Source organism: Neopsephotus bourkii, unplaced genomic scaffold (assembly GCF_033783945.1).
Source record: "Neopsephotus bourkii isolate Nb327-2 ecotype Australia unplaced genomic scaffold, CSIRO-AGI_Nbou_v1 NB_168, whole genome shotgun sequence".
Taxonomy (NCBI): domain Eukaryota; kingdom Metazoa; phylum Chordata; class Aves; order Psittaciformes; family Psittacidae; genus Neopsephotus; species Neopsephotus bourkii.
In genome coordinates, this window is record NW_026900684.1 from 17,096,499 (window position 1) to 17,116,881 (window position 20,383).

The 20,383-nt window shown below is 42.6% G+C and overlaps 1 protein-coding gene and 1 long non-coding RNA gene across 3 annotated transcripts in view; both read right to left on the minus strand.

Moving 5' to 3' along the window:
* Positions 1-1,118: 1,118 nt before the first annotated feature.
* Positions 1,119-15,855, minus strand: LOC133223284 (uncharacterized). The gene is made up of 2 exons (XR_009728516.1): positions 14,739-15,855; positions 1,119-6,708 (listed from the first exon to the last, which is right to left on the minus strand). It is a non-coding gene; the product is annotated as an uncharacterized LOC133223284 (long non-coding RNA).
* Positions 15,856-17,406: 1,551 nt separating this feature from the next.
* MND1 (meiotic nuclear divisions 1) overlaps positions 17,407-20,383 on the minus strand; it is a 42,434-nt gene continuing 39,457 nt past the window's right edge. Inside the window, exons 5-6 of one of the 2 annotated variants that reach the window (XM_061373839.1) lie at positions 19,368-19,412; positions 17,407-17,658 (exon numbers count right to left, since the gene is read on the minus strand). In XM_061373839.1, the coding sequence (XP_061229823.1) occupies positions 17,552-17,658; positions 19,368-19,412 (152 nt within the window). In that variant the 3' untranslated portion in view covers positions 17,407-17,551. The remainder of the gene's footprint in view (positions 17,659-19,367; positions 19,413-20,383) is intronic. The other variant, XM_061373829.1, reaches the window with a different exon arrangement.

Below are 20,383 nucleotides of genomic sequence, written 5' to 3' on the forward strand. Positions count from 1 at the left end.
TTCAATGTGCGACCCTGCCTGTCACCGTTTCTAGGCAAGAGTATGTCATTTGTATAAATACAGTGATAAACTGCACCACTAACATCTTAAGGTGAGAGGAAAACATACCACTGAGTCCCAGAAATGAGCATCCACCCTACACATGCCACCTTGCTTGGGCTGTGAAGGTCACCTGCATCCTCGGGCTGCGATGGCTCACCTTGTAGGACTTTCCTGGTAAAACCCTGGTGCTCAGCCACAAGCCCCAGCCTCTCGGCCACCTCAGTCACCAGAAAGAGATAAGCAGAGGGAGACCTATGTAAAACTAGGAATGACCCATGGAAAACAGCACTTTATGGATCAAGTAAGCTATGTGATAGGATTATAGAATCAACTAGGTTGGAAAAGACCTTTAAGATCATCAAGTCCAACCATTACCCCAGGACTGCAAAGTCCACCACTAAACCATATCACTGAGGGCTTCATCTACATGGATTTTGAGCACTTCCAGGGAAAGTGATGCCCATAAGCAGATCAAAAGGACAGTCTGTAGCAAACAGGTATAATAAACACGAGCTTTGTGAAAAGCCATTGGGCCTGAGTGGGTTTAGAAATAAAACAGTAAAATAGGATTTCACAGCATGACAAATGCTGTCAGTGAAAGCCGGATGCACCCCGGTGCCAAGGCAGCCCTTGGAGAGCCGCATCATGTCTGTGGGCTGCATCTTGTTCACAAGCCCACAGTATTTCAGTGGGGCACAGATGCGGGCAAAGCTTGATGGAACAAAAACGTAGATGGTGCGAGCCATGGTGAAGTTACTGTTTAATTTTCAACTTCAGTAGCTCTGGAAGGTTTTAATAGGGGTAAAATGTAGTTTTACTTAACCTCAGTCCAGCCAAGCTGCTTTTCACTGCAACTAAAAATGAGAAAAATAAACTAGTTGGAGGTACATAATGGGCATGGGAAATTTTAGCCCAAATTCTGGTAAACCAGAATCAGTTCAGTGTCTCAGTATGCCAGAAAGAATCTTAGCTGTCAAAGATGCAGCAGTTCCACGTGCATACAGATGCAGCTGGGGGAGGAAGAGGCACTGATGACATTGAAAAAACACAGCACAGAAATAAGAAAGACTTCAAAATACACCCAAATTGGAACTGCTACTGTTTAAAGATTACTTAAACACAGTAAAATGTTGCTGTAGCTCTTTGCTGAAGTCCTGGAGTGCTACTATAACAAAAATAAACATGCTGATAAAATATTAGAGAGCAGCAATGCCAAACTCACAGAGAAGTGAACAACTGCTTTGCCCGAGCTGTGCTTCAGGCCTGGCTCCAAAGCTGGCTTTGCATCCCGGCATCAGATGTTAATGGGTCACAGATGTTCTGCTGCAAGAAAAAGAGGTTGCATGTGTTTATTTCTTTATGGTACAGGCCAGAGGGCAGTTAGGGGAGCAATTGGAAACCTGCGAGTTGCAGTTATTTGATTGAATAAGCAGATTGAGGAAAAGATGCTGCTGTGTGAAGTTATTCCCCCCACCTTCCAGTTTTGACCATGAGTAAGAGTTTCACTTCCATCTGAAGCCGAGGGGGGGTTTAGGTAACCTGGAAAAACCACGTCACATGCACTTTGTGAAGTACCAGGGATTTTTCCTGCCACAGCTTTAAGGTCCCCTCTTTCTTTTATATTCCCAAAGAACCTGGTGGGGCTTGCCGCTGCCGTGCTCGGTTCCAGTGCATCATGATGCATGTGCAGGTCAGGCTGTCCAGCCAGGGTGGGGGTCACTGTCTGCCACATGAGAACTATGATGAGGGGACATCACCCCTGGGCATGAGTGTCTTCTCGCCTCACCTGTTTCCAGATGAGTAGCACAGCTGCTGCCATCAGTTTTCTTACTGAGCTCCCTTCCCGAGCACCTTGCTGTGAGTAAATTTAGTGAGGGCCTAATCTTGTAGGGAAAAGGACAGCCAGAGTACTACAAGGGAAAACATAAATGTGTCGCTGAGGACTAGGACTTGATACTACAAAGTTTTCCTGACTATCCCAAAACATTGGCATTTGGCTTTACTCCTGTCAGGGCTGGTTTTAACAGGGGACAAGGAAAGGCACTGGCTTGCACCTGGGCTATGTGGGGAGCAGTGGGGTGGGCAGCAGGCTAAGATGGATCACTACAATTTGTCTGACATGGAAACGGGAAGGATGACGGAACTCAAGCTCAACCCATAGCATCAACAACAGTCCGTTCTGGATGCCTATATTACTTAGAGCAGGGAAATCCTAGGTGAGAGTTGACTACCTCATGACAGATACAGGGCACTGAAGTCCCCTTCAGGGCCCCAGTTGACCAGTGACGTCAAATGTCACGTGTGAATATGAATGCTTCTTCCAAGGATGGCAGGCATGGGTGCCCAGGAGCCACACTGCTCCCCTCACCTGACATGGTTTGATTTCTGGAGCGGTCTCTGCAGAAACCCTTCCCGTGTGTTGGATCCCAGAGCAGAGCGGGGAGCAGGGATGCCCTGGGAAAAGCAGAAAGAGCAATGTTTTTCTCTTATTCCTGTAGCCGGGGATCAGCCTGGATACTGATGACTTTCTAATCCATTTGCAGATGCTATGTAGAAAAGCATTGCAGAAAAAACAGATGATTTGGACATTCTGAAGATTTTTTTATTTCTCAGAAAGCAATTTTAGTTTTGTTTATTTCTTTTTGCAGAACATCTGCAATTTCCTGCAACTGTAATCGCTCTCATTGTCTTCTGCAAACAACACTGGCACTTGTACAGCCTCCTTCCAAATAATTGCAAGTACTTTGAATTCCTATGGGGAGTACATTTCTGATGCGCAGGGCTTCACCTCACAGCACTTCTGCCCTTTTCCTAGGGATGTGCATGCATTCATCTGCTGGGCTGACATGCCAGGGGCTGTGGCCCTTCTCTCACCAGCTATTCCCAGCAGCACAGCCCTTGCAGCTGAGCGGGAAGCGGTACAGCTCCAGGACAGCCTGGATGAGGAGCCATGGGGATCCCACCAGCCACAGGAGCTGGGTGCCTAATTCTCTGCGTGCCATGCCAAAAATATACCATGCTGGGTGACTGAAGGCCATGCAGGGTTGCTTTCCCAAACCTATTGTGTATGCTGGGTGACACTCAACTGCAGTGTTGCTGCAAAGAGCTTGATAAAACATTGAACAGGCAGACCTCTGAACCAGCCTACCCATCCTAGGAAATACATTCTGGTTATTTTAATGAATTACATGTTTACATCCAAAATCTGTTCAGTTTCCATCGAGAAGTCATAAGATGGCTAACATGCAGTATTTCCTCAGCTTCTGCCAAAACAGCCACCTGGGGGCTGGGTAAATGCAGAAGGATTGGGACTTTCTTTAGGATGTTGAAGGCTATCATACAAATAGGTTACAAGTAATAGTTTGTGTTTCTGTGTGAAACTGTTAGCCTTCTAACACGCAACACTCTGGCTTTGCTCCCGGCTTTCTGAAGCATTATTCCTTATGCTGCTGACTGCACACTTGCACTTACATGTTTGCTTATTTTTTGGCTCAGTGGAGCAAGCAGTCAGCTTTTCCCTCATTCCTGAGGGATATCAGGTTACAACGAATGTTGTTCTGCTCTTATAAATTTACCCAGTGGCATATTAAAAACGCATATTTTCCATTTAGTTTTTCTCCTCGCCAGAGTTGGGTTTAAAGCCACTTTTCTTCTCCCACTTGATAGGTACTGTTAACAAGCTACTAGCTTATTCCCACATGTCAAAAGGCAGGCAACACAACACACACCCTGTTTAACCCCAGCTGGGGATATAGCCCCTGCAGGTTACAAAAGTGCCATTTTTAAACTAAGGAAATTTATATGGCAACCCTACAGCTAAACGACTTCTGAGTGCATTATTATTGTGAGGGGGAAGGCTAATAGAGGGGCATAGGGAGGCTGCCTGGCGATGCGACAGCCTCCTGCAGCTGTGAGCATTCCTGCCTGGTGATGGACAGCACATGTTCCCATTGCAGGCCCCACAGGGGCTTGAGTCCCTGCTTGCACGGTGGGTACAGTGCCTGCCCCTCTGCCCTGCCCTCAAGCTGCATGTGTGGGGCCCAGAGCCAAGGGTGAATACCCACTGCAGAAGCTCTGTGGGACGTTCAGGGCCCCTCACTCTCACTTCTGTTCCATTTTTGAGACCCATTCAGTTGTTAAAACTGAGTAGCAAGTTCAAAGAAATAGCGCCAAAATTATAGCGTGGGCTCATTACTGCTGCGTGCTGAGGTCTGTGAGGTGGTGGGTATCCACCTACCTGTTCCTTGCTTACCACTGCTGTGGCTCAGCTGAGCAGACTTATCCATGTCCTGGAAGAAAAAAATCAGCATGAAGTCCCATGGGTAGGTTTGACTTCCCACAGGCATTATCCAGTACTGCTCCAGCAGCCTGGAGCACCATTCAGCTGCCCAAAGCCCATTATCCAACCTGAGGAGAAGCTCAAATGCCACAAGGCCAACATCTGCCCATGGCAGAGGGGTTGGAACTTGATCCTAAGGTCCTTTCCAAACCTAACCATTCTGTGATTCTACGATCTGCCAATGTTTTCTTCCCCATGTCTGGTCTCCATGCTATAGAAGGGTGGTTCATCAACCCCATGCTCTCACATCAAGGCACTGCAAACCCCTTTTCATGTACATGGGGTAACACCAGGACCTTGTTCTCAGTCATCAAACTCCTCAGGTCCAGGAGCAGGCCAACTGGCTTTCACATCTGTGTGCATTCATCAGTGCAGTAGAACAAAACCCCACAACTTACCAAGTAACATTTTTTCTTGTCTACAATTAAGTTAAACATTTTGAATCATTAAGTAGAACTCATGCTAATAATATTCCTTCACAGAGGCTAGAAACTGTTAGCATAAGAACCTCAAGAGGCAATTTAATCACTGTTGCGAGTCCCCGAAACACCAAGAGGACAGATATATATAACCGCTTTTCCTACAGCAAAAAAGGGTGAAAGTTTAAGCCTGAAAATACATTTGTGCCATGTGTGAAGAACACGAGCTACGGGACTAGAGAGAGGGGGACAGTAAATTACATGGATATAAAAGCGCGATACCACTCAAGCTAAAAATACTGTTTAAAGGAATTATGTTGTCTGTTGACATAATATTTTCTCTTAATTGAGCATATAAAGGTGTAGATCACGACTCGATGCAAACTTCTGAATGGGTGCCTTACTACTTGGGTTTATCTGTGGCCATGCAATTGCAATTATGCAAATATATGCAACAAAAACAATTAAATGCATTCATTGAGTAATCATCTTACCAACAGAAACTACATTAAACTGAAAGGTCAAAAAAGTCACAGGAGAAAATGTTCTAAAATTAATTATATATTTACATTCTAATGTGATGTGCAAGAGCAAGGAGGACAGGATGGTATTTCTAAAAGGTCAGTTTTTTGTGCAAGGAAAATACCAGAATCATATATTCCACGTGATTCATGGTCCTAGCAACCTGAGGTAAGAGTTTGCATGGACATACTGTAACTCTTAACCTACAAAGAGACACATCTAGGTTTTATGCCAACTCATGATTCTTTAGCAAGAGAGCAGGGCTATCTTTCTTTGCTTTATACAAATCTAAGCATTCAATTTACACCCATTCCATTGGGGAAAAATTCAAGGTATTTTTTTATCCTATTTGGCATGACCAGTGTGTGAAAAGAAAACAGAGGATGCAGCTTTCTCAAGGAAAAAGAGAGCAAACTCACCTATAACTCTCCTGGAAAACCCTCCCATTCCAAACCAGAAACAGCATAACGGACTAAACTTGGTAGTTGGTTTGTTTGGATTTCTGCTTTAAGTAGCTGAAGATAATGCATCCATCCTTCAAAAGCATTGAATTGATGAGACTGATCCTCAAAGTGAAAAAGGACACAAGGCTTCTGTCAACTCCAAATGCAGTTATTCAGAAAAAAACAAAACAAAACTGCTTTACAGCCAGTCGCTGTTGAGATCCCAGATTGTATCCAAGGTATTTGGGGCTCTGAAAACAGCAGTAAGCAAAATGACTTTCATCTAGTTTGCATATTCCTGCTGTATTCAGAACCAGGCTCAATTGCCTCTGCATTAAAGGATGATTTACTTAGCAGAGCTGTATTCCAATCCCCCTGGGATGTCAAGGCAGATGCTGAAAAACACTCAATAACCTGCTGAGGGGCCAGGAGAAAAAGAGATCGTGTTGTGCATGAAGCACGCCAGGAAAGCTTCAGTTAGAGAAATTGCCCCGTGGAGTATGATCTTTTCCTTAATTCACAGGTAAAATGGGGGCATAAGAAAGAAATAAAAGAATTAGCAGTACTGTTTATGATGCTAATGCAGAGACACTAAGGCTAGTCCCTTCCAGAGGCCGGTCTGCAATGGAGCTGTGCTTTAAGTTGCTTTTGGTGGAGGCACGTTTATCAACAAACCGCCTTCAGTCTGGAAGCCCTCTGATGCTGCAGAGAGATGCTTTTCTCCACAGTGGGCTGAAGCTGCATCTCACGTTTCATTTCAACACACGACAGCTGTTTCTGCAGAAAGACATTACAAAGCACGTGGTGTTTGAGGATTGTTCACAGAGGCTTTGCATGACTAATCTCTGAGCCATCACAAGCTTTCCTCCAGAGAAGCTCCACGGTGTACAGCAGATTCAAGGCTCTGCCTTGGCATCAAGTGCTGCTCTGGCTGAAACATGTCCTGGGACGGAGACATAAGAAAGCATCAGCAAGGAAGAAAAGGCCAGTATCCTGCATCATCCTGGATTGCACTCCTCCCAGATCTGGTTGATAAAAAGGGTGTGCAAGTGAAGCAGCTTTAGCTGAAAGGTAAGATGGAAGCCACACACCAAGAATTCTGTAGCACAAACCTCCCAGATTTGTACCCCTGAGGCAAAAAGGTACCAATTTCAACTCAGAAGGCAAAAAGGAGTGGGAGATGGAAATTGTGGAGGTGAAACCCAGGGCACAGTTGGTGGAGGTGAATGAAGGAAAGAATCCCGATTCCCTAGAGGTGAATAGGGTTCAAGTAAAAAGGGAATTTTACTAGGCTGAGCAGAGGATTCCTAAAAAGGAAATTATTTTCCTCCTTTTCATCGACAAAAAGATTGTTCCAGTGACAGTTACCATGGAAACTGATTTGGAGAATAACAAGAAAGCATTTATGGTACAGAGCTTATTTTTAAAGGATGGCGAACCGGCAGCATCTCATTCCCCTAACTGGGATGATAACCCGATCATATGGTCTGAAGAACCAAAGTAACACGTTTTAAACTGGCATGGAATAGCATGCTAAATGGAGCTGTCACATCTTCGTATCACTGTGCCTTTATGACCTTCAAAGCTGTGGGCAGGGGCCTTGAAAGAAAGTTTCTCCCAGAATACAGCTTCAGCCATGCTGGCTGGCCCTGCATCTCTCAATGAGCAAAAGCTAGAGGCTGGTGGGCACCCCTCCATGAGTTAATTTGATTAACCTGCCATTTTCTTCTGTGTCATTCATTTTTACTAGGAAGGAGCTTGGGTTTCATTCCCCAACTGAGAAATGCCTGCTGCCCCAAGGGTTACCATGATGCTGATTGCGCACCTTGGTGGCAAATATTTCCTTCACCAGCAGTGAGGAAACTGCTGATAAAAGCAACTAACCTCATCTGTAAAATCTGGCATACGCTGAAACAAACACATAACCCCAGACTGCCCGTCTGTGATTTACTCCAGCCAAAGCAGAAACAGGTCACCCTTTTACATTGAGCTTGGAGGGCTTTTTGCATTATCCCAGCCCTTTGATCTCAAAAAGCCAGGAAAAGCTGTGACCTTTAAGATGGGCCCATCACCTTGCAAGTCTGCTCTTCACAGTGAAAGGGTTAATTTCCACCAAGGTATCTCAAGTCCTAAAGGAAGAGGAGGTACTACCTTGCACAGCCAGAGAGTATCCCTCTGCAGCAGGGAATAAAAAGCCATTATAATAATGGTTATTGCAAGCATGAAGTCACTGGCACCTAAAATTTTCATTCTTGTTAAATGGAAATGCAAGCAAATAAAAGCTCCTTGTGTATATTGCCCCAAGGTTTCCCATCTTGGAGGTAGCTGCGTGAGACTGCAAGTGATAATACTCATCCTCTGTGAAGAAAAAAAGCCATTTTATATTGATCTGGGATTCAGCATGAGGTACAGAAGATGTTTTTAGGGTCTCTCTCAACACATAGTGTTAAAACATTGACTTCAGAGTAGAAGACATGAGGTGGTTTTTTTCCTTACCCTCATCTTCAGCCTTTACTCTGTTTTGAATTTAGTTTCCATTTTTATTGCTTCTCCTAGACCTTGAATGCTGAGGGACAGGAGGCCAGACACATGCATTATCTGAATTTCAGACTTCAAAGGGACAGAGTAAGTGGATATGAGCTCTAAAATAAAGGGAATAATGTCGTACTAGCACTGCCACAAAAATTACCATGCAAGGCTATCAAGAGGTTTTCAGCTTTCCAGACAGAAACAAGGCTCTTCTCCGCACACCAGTAACCAAGGAGCAGTATCTGGGCTCACAGCCACCCGCAGCGCTGGAAGGAGAACCTTGCAGCACAAGCTCCCAGGGCCAGCCTCTAACAGCCACAACCCAAGATAAGATGACACCTGTCAGGTGGAGAAAGATGAGAGGCGAACTCTGGGCTTGTGCAGGATGTGAGTGCACAAGTGGATGAGAAAGTAAATTACCTCAACCAGATGTGGATGCTCTTCAAAGTACGCAGAAGTCAAGCAAGCTGTAAAGACTTAATCACAGACTGGTTTGGGCTGGAAGGGACCTTAAAGCTCATCTAGTTCCAGCCCCCTGCTCGTCTAGTTCCAGCCCTTCCACTAGACAAGGTTACTCCAAGCCCCGTCCAGCCTGGCCTTGAACACTGCCAGGGAAGGGGCAGCCACAGCTTCTCTGGGCAACCTGTGCCAGGGCCTCACCAGCCTCACAGTAAAGAATTTTTTCTAACATCTAATCTAAATCTCCCCTCTGTCAGTTTAAAGCCATTCCCCTTGTCCTGCCACTACATGCCCTTGTAAGAAGTCCCTCTCCAGATTTCTTGTAGGCCCCCTTTAGATACTGGGATCTGCTCTAACATCTCTACTGGAGAATGTTTCTTCTTCAGGTACACTGATTCTGCTCGCAAGGTTCTTACTGTGCTCGCTTCCTGGCAAAACTTCTTTCTTTTCAGTAAAAGTTGAGGGTATGTATCCCACTATCACTGCCATTGCCCATACACGACACAACCATTGGCATTGGCTTGCTGAAGGAAACGAAAGCTCCTGAAATATATTACCTTAAGAAAACCCCACACATTGTCAAGTAGATGGATTGACAACAAATGGTTTCTTTTAGTGACCCCATAGCGCACCTGCAAGCTTGGTCCTCTGAATTGTTGTATTTAACTGAAAAAGATTGCATACACTGTTATGGACTCATTTACAATGAAAAAGCACAATTATTCACCACTCACTCGCCAAGATAAGCGTTTGTTAGGGTTACTATGTCAAAAATAAATTTGTCTAGAAAGACTGAGAGAAGAACTGCTATCAAATGTAGATCTAAGTGTAGCTCTTGATAGTGCTTTTAAGCAGTGAACCCTCCTCCCTCTGGCCCTAATTCAGGACAGAGACAAACTAACCAGCAGTAGTAATCAGAAAAAGGCAAAAACGTCTACAAAGACCTGTCACTGTTGTTTTACATCTGCTCCTTACCAACAGCTGGATAATGCCGCTGGGGGGTTGGTATAGGAGATAGTTACACAGTAAGTTAGGAATCAGTGCTTTTCATTTATATTTTTCTAATTCAGGGATTGGGTCCAAAACAGAGGTCACACAATGCCCGCTCCATTGGCTTAAGACTGATGAGGAGAAAGCCTACAAAGAACAAAAAATTCCAAATTAAATTCCCCTTTTTCATTTCCCAAGTTCCTCTCAAGTTAACAGCCACATTTGCATATCAGTAAAGGACGCTTAACAGGAAACTTTGAATTTCAGTAACTAGCATAAGCATCAAAGAAGAATAAGAAGAATGAAAATATGCATGCAACCCCAGATTTTATATCATGCCCACTCAAAAGAGCGAATGCACATGCCCTACTCAGACATGCATGGCTTTCCTAGGTTAAAGAAAGGGCTCCTGGCTTGATTTGGGGGTTTGGGTTTGTTTTTTGGTGTCTTTTCAGAAAGAAAGAGACAGCTTCAAACATGTGCTACCCAGTTTTGAACAAAACATTTTCAGTTGTTTTGGTTTTGAATTATTTTAACTGTTTTCATTGTTACCATTCTGTCCGATCTAAGGACAGAACAGTAAACCAGTACCTCTGTTACACCTTTACTTGAAAGGACCAGAAAAAGTTGATGGACTCTGAAGATGGATTTGAAGCTGATTTGTTCAAAATATCTGTTAAAACAAAGTACTTGCTGAACCTTTGCCAGTAGTTATACCAAAACCAGAACGTATCATCCAGGCTCTTCTTCCCTTTATTTTCTTTAACAGCTGAGGATGCTAACAATAAACACCTCATTGAAATCAGTGAAGAGTAAAAAAGTAAAAATAAAGCTGCTCGCCTTTCACCAGATGATACTGAGACACACGCTTTGGAGCCCTTGGTATCATTTTCTTCAGTGTTATTTCTTCTCAGTGTTATATCCTTCTCAAATAGATACAATATTAATGACCATGGACTACCAAATGAGTCTGCTACAGAGCCTTGACTTTGGTTTCTTTAATCAGTGATCTCAGGAACTGACTGACATTTAAAAACATAGTCAAAAGCATATTCCCTAGAGTATATTTTAGGGGGAAAGAAAGCCCACAGAGGACTAGAATTTATTATAATGATTAATTGATGTGCATGCAAAAAATTAATCAAAAAGCATTCCTGCCACTGGATTATGTCTTTGACCAAGTACTGAGTAATAGGGAGGGGAGAATTATCCAACTCAGTAGCCAATTAATTTCTCTAAAAAACTGAAAACAAGATACGAAAATCTGACTTTCATCTTGCTTTAAAAATCCTCCAGAATGCTTGGATCAGCCAGAGGCGTTATTTTGCGTAGCTAGTAACGGTAACGCAGGAAAACATGGTGTGATTGACTTTTTCCTCTCCTCCCTTTTTTTCTTAACAGAAAGGGGAAGAAATAATAATATTATCTTTTTCCCACTGTAGACTGCATAAATGAGAAAAACCCAAACAATTTTGCACCTCAGCATAAGAATGTGATCTCTGGAATGCTACTGAGGCAGAGCTTGAACACAGGTAACAGGAACAAAGGTGGGCAAGGAAAGAGGTGGGTGCCTGTAAGATGCGGGTTTGGTGTGCGGGTGGTAACTCGGGCCCTTTTCACTTCAGACACAATCTGTTCCTCCCCTGGCTTTCCCTAGGAGCCATATTTTTTAATGGATTTTCCTTTTGAGCGTCAGCAGTGGCACAGTTGAATTTCATCACCCCACCTGAAGAAAGGTGCCCCTTGTGCTGGTTACAGGATTTACTTTGGAGATGGTTGCCAACAGACCAGTCAGGGTTTCTGAAACAAGAGGACAGGCTATTTCAGTTAGAATTAAGCCTTTCATGTGGAAAGGCACTTCGTTTCTCAGAATAACTTGGGTTTTCATCAAACGACTTGAAACAGAAAATTGCCCAGCAGGTATTGCTTGAAAGCTGTTCTTTATAAATACTTAACCAAGGTTATTTTTTTCCAAGAGGAAAATATTCCTGACTAGATTAGGGTGAAATAATGACCAGATGACCACATTGTCCATAGCATAAGAATTCCTTGTTCACTTGTAGGACATTATAAAGCTTCTGAAGTGACCCTGAAAAGTTCAGTGGTGCTTGTGGTGGTGTTCACAGCTGGTTTTGCCTTCTTTAGTCTTCTTGACACGCAACCTTCTGCACATGCAGTTTAAAGAGGCAAGGCTAAAGCATAGATGCTTGCCTTCCTATATGCCTGTGCACTGGAAGGTGTGCATGCTGAAAGGCATGTCAGCAAGCGGAGGAGTAAGACAGACAACCATCTGTACAGACTGCAGTGCTTTGCTCGCTCAGCCTACGTGGTTTCTGTAAGCAGATCTGAAAGGGAAATGACAGTGGAGGAGAAACCGCAGAAGGGACAAGGAAAAAAGGAAGCTGAAGAGAAAGGATATCATTGCTGTGAAGCAGATCCCTTAAGCAGAAGAATACTTACACAAGCATGGTTTCTAGATGGCAGCTAGAAGAGTCCACTTGCCTGTTGACACTGAGGATTAGCCAAGGACTGCAGCTGCTGAAGCTAGCAGGCATGTGCACTTCTGGGGCATGCTGATTCTGTAGACTAGGCAAGACACCTAACTGCTGTCTCAGCAAAGCCTTGTGTAAATTTATAGCACCACAAACCCCTAGACTAATAATCATGAGCAGCAGAAGTAATGAAGTCTGTCTGCCAAGAGACCAGTTTCCTAGATCCCTGTTCCTTCTCACAGTCTCCTAACTCAGCCCCAGCAAGGCTGCCCTCACATAAACTCCGCCACCAGCAGAAACTAAATGCTCTTGGTCTTTTACAGCCATCTTTGACATTTTTCCTTCCTTCTTCCATCCCGTGTGCTCTACCCCTTATCAGGTCCCTAAACTGGCAGGTGAGAAAGGGAAAGCCCATATTTATCAGGCAGCTAGCCAAGGAGAACAGATAAACCGTGAGCTCTCACTGCAGGGCCTCAGACTGAATTTGGCTGAAATCCACTGTGAAATTTAAGAACACGGGGAGGGAAAAGGAGGAGAGAAATGACAAAAAAACATAATCATACAAACCTCATCACTACAAGAAACAAGTGAAGATAAGCACCAGCCAGATCATCTGGCTCATGGAAATAAGCCCAGGTGACAGGAGGACTCTCTAAGGAGCTCTTGTATCAAACTTCTTAGTCTACATCACAGGCTGGGTTTCTTTTTGCACTGTTCTCTCAGTAAGTTTCAGTTCCAGCTTTGCCGCTTGGTCACGGCGTCACTGTGCTGTTTGCTTCAGAGCCTGGATTTTCCCTATTAAAACATGTAGGTAACTACAACCCCAAAAAGTAATGACATTTCAGAGGATGAATTAATGAAGGGTTTAGCAGCTGAACTACGTCAAAACCTAAACCTCGGTGACTGCTAACAGTTTAATGCTCTGTGAGTACCACAAATGGAGCCCAGGAGCTCATGCTTGGCATTGTACAGAGCAGGCAGATGGCTAGTTAAAAGAAAAGCTGACGAAAAATAGGTTGTTTCAGGGCAGATACAGTGTCTAGGTTTCTCCTGTGTCTAGGTTTGCTTCACAGTGGCTAATCAGAATCGCACCCAAAGAACATGCTTACCCAGCAGCTCAGCCTGGTGCTGTAGTGATAAACTCCCCAGAAGATTAGTTTGAAAAGCTGGACCTGGTACTGCTCCTGTGAGAGCTGCAGACTCTGCTAAGAACAACTGTGTTTGATTTTCACACTTTGCACTAGTAGCTGCTGCAGTTATAAACCTGAATTGTAGCAGGGGCCTGACCTCCTGGCTTAACTGTAACGGTTGAAAGTGTTTACCTTACTTGGGCAAAAATCCTACAGAGCAGAATAAAAAAGAAAAAAGAAAAAAGAGGAAGGCATACACATAATATAGCTGTGACATAACCACAAGAATGACAGCAGAAGTGAGTGTTTAAACCCCATCATTTCCATGCTACATTCTTTAGAAGTATTCCAGATTCTATCTCAGTAAGAGTCTAAAGAAACAAACTGGGACAGAAGATCCAATTGAGTGTTTTCATTTTTGTTATAATAGTCAAATACATCTCAGGAGAAGGAAAATCGTGTTAACTGCTGGTGATTTTTAACTCAGCAGAAAACAAAAGCCTTAGCTTCTTTTAAAAATGAAAGAGAACACACAACTCAAACCAGAACGTTGTACGTGGCTTCACACTGTGGGATTCAGCAGACTGCCGCATATCTTCTTTAGAAGAAAAGCATCCAAAAGTGAGCAGATGCAGCAGTCCGAAAATGTCTTGGAATATTCAAGACGTACAAATTGTCTTTTTCTCTCAGAAAAGATCTCGATTTGCTTTTCCTGTTGAAAGTCACCTACAGTAAAAGTGAATCATGAGAAAGGTAACGCAAGAATCTATTTCACTAGAGGAATAGGCATCATTTTGTGACAATGCGCTACCTATTCCCTGCCTCTCTTTAGCTGAGAAATTTCTGTTGTGGTTCTTTCAAAACTGTGTCCTTACAGGAGGACATACATTCTCCCGCCAGGCTGGCTAACCAACACCAGGAGTAGGAGAGAGGAGCAGAAAACAGGGTACGACTGTGCGTCTGTGTTCTATCCTGTACCTGTAAAGCAAACCCAAAACTCTACTGAAGACTTCATTACTATAAATTCATTGCACTTGAACTAAAGTTTTGTGTTCAAAGCATCAGGGCTGTGTTTGACATTTTAAAAGGTACTGCTCATGCTGGTCGACTGTAGCAACTCTAAGCAAGCCTCAAAACAACCTCAAGTACAGTTGTTTAGTTGCTATTTATTATACTTCATGGTTTTATTACAGTCCACAGTGCTCTCACCCTACAGACAGGAAGCCACAATATTGCAGCTAAACTTACATAGCTAGTCATCTTCATTTCCTTCTTGAATTTGGAAAGGAGCCAAAGCAGTAAAAGTCAGCAAGAAACCCTCATCCACACAGGCCGATGTCGCAGTGCGCTAACTGCTACAGGCCATAAATTACCTGCGGCTCCTTGAGGAGGAGAAGTTTAGTCATGTAAAAAACTGATTCTAAGAGGTGAGAACCACCAGCAAGTTCACGTGCCCAGCGTTCCTTCATACGAATAAGCCTTCTGAGTCATCCTCTCATGTGTGGCAGATACGCGCTCTCAAATGCAGATTCCTACACGTGTCAGATGATACAGAAGAGATTTACAGAAAAAAAAAGACATTTAGGGGACAAAAAAATCACTTAGATTCTACAGATAAAACTCTTTCTTTAGAGTTTCACATCACACAGAGAAGAGTAAGAACAACCACCCAAGCTACATGTGCATCAATACTTTAGCTTGGCACCATCACTTAGCTGCACTCTGCTCCATGCTACCTGCTTGCATTTAACTTTTACCACTTAGCAGCTGGTAAGCTCTTAATCAGTTTGTAAGATGTTATACATTAAGTATTAGATATATTAGGACTAAAATCTTCCCAAACACAAAGAAGGAAATGTTGCAATTACAGTTGTGAGGACAGTGACATTTTATTGTCATTACATTTATGTGCCAGGCATCACATTTTCCTTAGCCAATAGATAGCCCACTATGCTACCTCTATGAGATGAAAATCTTCCACTTGGTATCTTCCCAAGAACCTTGCTGTCTTCATAGATGAGATGACAATAGCAGGGGCACATCTGAAATCCTTGGGTTTTAATGTGCACTGAGCGGATAGGAAACTGTTTAACTGGAAAGGTCACGGGAGACAGCTTGTCTTCTGCGCATATCTCCAGTTAAATGTCACCTTTTCAGTGATGCTCTTCTCAGAGGTTGCATAAAAGGCAGACAGTCACGTTTCAGTGATACACACATCTACCACCTGCCTCCAAAAGGTAAAGCTTATATCCTGTAGTTGTACAGCAGAAATGCCATCTTCCAATTCATAACTATGGGAGGTACAAGACCAGGCTGTATTCTCTGCCCCTGTCTTCTGTAGCCACACACCAATCAGAGCTAGAAGTAAACTTGTGAAATGTCACCGAGCAAAAACGAGGCATTCTGAAATCTGTTGTTATTTTGGATGGCTGCCTTTTTACCCTGAAATTGAAAAGTGTACATAAACCCCAAAATGCTCAGTTTTGAACAGCAAATCTTTGTTGGTGACATGGACAGTGGGGTTGAGCACACCCTCAGCAAGTTTGCCTATGACACCAAGCTGTGTGGTTCGGTCGATACGCTGGAGGGAATGAATGCCATCCAGAGGGACCTTGACACGCTTGTGAGGTGGGCTGATGCCAGCCTCATGAAGTTTACCTATGCCAAGTGCAAGGTCCTACACCTTGGTCGGAGCAATCCCACCAACAGCTACAGGGTGGGCAAAGAAGAGATTTAGAACAGCCCTGCAGAGAAGGACTTGGGGGTGCGGTCAATGAGAAAATGAACATGAGCTGGCTGGAGTGTGCGCTCACAGCCCAGAAAGCCAAACTTATCTTGGGCTGCATCAAAAGGAGTGCGACCAGCAGGTCAAAGGAGGCGATCCTGCCCCTTTACTCTGCTCTCGTGAGACCTCACCTGGAGTATTGTGTGCAGTTCTGGTGTCCTCAACATAAAAAGGACATGGAACTGTTGGAACAAGTCCAGAGGAGGCCACGAGGATGCTCAGGGGGCTGGAGCACCTCCTGTATGAAGAAATGCTGAGAAAGTTGGGGCTGTTCAGCCTGGAGAAGAGAAGGCTGCGTGGAGACCTCATAGAAGCCTTCCAGTATCTGAAGGGGGCCTATAGAGATGCTGGGGAGGGACTCTTCATTAGGGAGTGTAGTGAGAGGACAAGGGGTAACAGGTTAAAACTTAAACAGGGGAAGTTTAGATTGGATATAAGGTGGACGTTCTTTACTGTAAGGGTGGTGAGGCACTGGAATAGGTTGCCCACGGAGGTTGTGAATGCTCCATCCCTGGCAGCGTTCAAGACCAGGTTGGACGAAGCCTTGGGTGATATGGTTTAGTGTGAGGTGTCCCTGCTCATGGCAGGGGGGTTGGAACTTGATAATCTTAAGGTCCTTTCCAACCCTAACTATTCTATGATTCTATGAAATTGAATTCAGTCTCCCACATCCCAGATTAGCATCCTAAACCTTGGTGTACTGTGGTGCAAATGCATGTATGGGTGGTCTTTGCTCCTTCTTTGCAGCAACAATCTTGACTACTGACACTTTCTCAGTGTCAAATCCAGCACATGCACTGGAACAGATTTTGCTCTGATAAACTAGTATTTTCCAAAACTAAACAAAATTTCATGCCTAATGTTATGACTTGCTAGGACTGCTTGTAAAGAACAACTTGAAATCAGAGCTCAGCTTTTCTATTCATATTATTACTGTCTCACTATTTTCCATGAATGGATTATGGCTCTTGTTGATTTCTTTGGCAGAGGGAGGAGGGGGGAAAGGGGGAAAGGGAAATCTTTGTATTCCTTATTGTCCCTTGCTGTATCCATTTCAAAGTCTTCATCATATTCTAATGTAAATCCCTGGAGCTTCTCACTGTTAGTACTACTCCCATTTAAGCAAAAGAAGAGTAAAAACCAGTCTCAGGACTTTGTGATAATTATTTCCTATAACCCCTGCCCATTCTTAGTCTGTCTCAGGGATGAAACCAAGAGGTTTACTGTCCACAGAGTACAATGAAAAAACTGAAATTCAACATGTTTTTATCATTTTATTAACTTTAACAAAACCTGCAAATTATAAAGCTGCTTGGAGAGGATTCAGCTACACATTGAAATGCCAACTGAGAATATTTAAACAAACTATGTACAACTGTGTCAGTCATCAGCTGCTGAACACTAATCAATGTAATCCAAATCTTCTGGGATTCCAAAACCTTTGTCAATTCTGCTCTCTTCAAATCCAAATTTACGTTTGGCCCAGGACTTTATTGAAAAGATATTATCTGTAAACAGAATGAAAAAGATCCAGTTTTAAGTATTTAAGGGAAGCATGAATTAGTTTTGGCTACAACAAAATCCTTCCATTTGCATTATCTCTGTGTAGATGAAAAAGGTACGTAATGGGGAATATCATTATTAAGTAGATTTAGAACAGAAAAAGGGAGGCTTTTGTTAATGACATCCTTTTACTCGATACTAAGTAAAATATGTCTTCCTTTTTTTTGGAGGTTCCCTTAATCTTTCCTTGCTTCTTTCTTATGGGAAGACTGAAAGGCACAATTACAGTGTAAGCCTGCTGTAGAGTGATGAGCTAAGTGTGAATATGCATAATAAGTATTTTTTATGTCCCTTTTCAACTAGACACCTGCTGTGTGACTGTCTACAACTGCGAAAATAAGATTCAAATTAACTACAAGGTCCGTTCTAGTCCTGCTTTTGTTTGTTCAGATAACACACATTTTGCTTTAAAGTTAAAAAGATAAAAAGTAGTTTTATTTTAGTCAGCACTTCTTTTTAGCATCGCATGACTATTATTTTAGCATATACAGCCTTTTCAATTTAACATAATTTGTCGCTGAAGTATTGATTGAAACTCACTACGTCATTCCTAACACCCATAAATTACATCATTCATTAAAGACAGGAAGTGTTCTCTGTCCCTATACACCTTAGAAATATTTTCTTGTCTTTAGCCATCAGACATTTGGTTTTAAAACTGTCTCGTGAGAAGAAAAATATGCTGCAGCACATAACCTAATTGTCTAATTAAACAGCAAAAGCACTTTCTACAGGCTGAGGCATAGTTCCTTTACCTCTCTCAAGACCTTGAGAACAGCCTGTCATCAACAGTAGAAAGCCCTGACAATAGTACTTCCCAAAGTCATTTTCAAATACATAACTTCATTTCCTCATATGCAGTAAAATCCCCAGTGCAAATGAAGTTATAAAGTAGTAATAGTCAAAAGACTATGACAGTGATATCCTACTGCACTTGGCATAACCAATGAGGGAGAGCAGTCTATCAGTAGTACATGAATTCTAACCAAAAAATTACAAATTATATTCTAAATAATTAAAAAAGACATACATATTGCTTGCTCTGCAAAATGGAAATACATAGCAATATAGCAAAGCTAAGCAACAACATAAGATTGAGTTAAACTTCCATGAAAATGTTACCACAGTAACCATCCTAAAAACCATGCAGCATTTTTCCGACTTGTCAAAGCCGACAGATTAGTATGAGAAATACCTACGTTATATTAGCATCCATCATATGATAGCAGCACTAAGGTTCCACAAAACGTTCTACTTTTTAGAAACAGACAAAAACTCAAAACAGGAGAATTAAACTTCCAAATACCTGGACATAGCCATTTCCAGTCTCTTTCTGTTAGTGTTTTCCTGATGTTAAGAGATTTCAGCTCAATCAAGAAAACAAATCGTAGGTCTTAACGCGGTGTGCAAGACTGCACCAGAACAACAAATCCATTATGTGATGTGAAGTACATTCAGTCACTAAACTCAGAAAACATACTCTTTGTTTGAACCGTGATCATTTGTAAGTAAACTATATTCCTGCATGCTTTTGTAAGTGAGGTCTATCCTGCATCAGGTCCTAATCTAGTGTAGAATTCTTATCAATGAGTAGGTCTTTTACTGAAATTGCCCTAGTCTGAAGCTGTGTTAAGCAATATAAATGCATACCCACCAGTCCATCTGTTGGCTGCCTCCTTGGCTACTTTGTTTGTTTGGCCTGAAATAGAGAAGAAAACCACAACAAGATATCATACATCACAGTAAAATCATACCATAGTTGCAAGGCACGAAGATTAGATTTTTATTGATGTAATTTTTAGGGAACCATACAATATAAGGAGGTTATTCCACTGCTTCCAAACCCTTCTTCTATTTTATAATGTTAACATTCCAGCAAGCACAGACTGAAGTTAAAGAAAAACAGGAGCAAAGGAACATAAAAGATACCATATGAACAAGTGTGAGTTTTTGAAGTGTATTTTAAAATGAAATAATCCTGGTTTGGTTTGCCCGAGGCCTTAATCATCTGTACCAAGACTGGAACTAGATACATCGCCTGAAGATATTAAAGGCAACAGAGATGGAAAATACTTTATAATCCTCTCTATATATAAAGTAACCCATCACATAGGTATGCATGACTTTATAGATAAGGAAAAGGGTAACAGCCTATCACATTAATCCAAAAGTTTATCGTATCGCTCTGGAAAGTTTCCTGGGTTTTTAAGAACTGCCTCAATGAAACAAAGAGAAAGTAGTGTTCCTGGTTATTAAACTTGGCTTCCTTCCCTTACCACTGCTCCAGAGAAAAATGCGCATTAGTAAAATGCCATCACTACAGATAGCTTTTCTATAGTTTCCATAGGCAAAGCAGCATCAACAAAACTCCTCTTAGATCACCTTGCTCCCATTAAAGTAAGTACTGAAGCAAATCAAACAGGTTGGTTTGTAACGTGGGAATTTATCAGAATCATTATGGTTCTCACGCCTACACATAGCTTAGTTATTCCCACTTGGTCTTGTTAGTACTTGCATGATAATACTCATTTAAATGGTCAGCATGAAATCTGTCTCCAGGGGTACTGAGAAGTGAATATATGATCAGCTATCTATTGTTATAAAGATTATACTTCAGGCAAAATGAAATTATGTTGAAAAATCATTTGCCAGCACACAGGAAGGCAAACA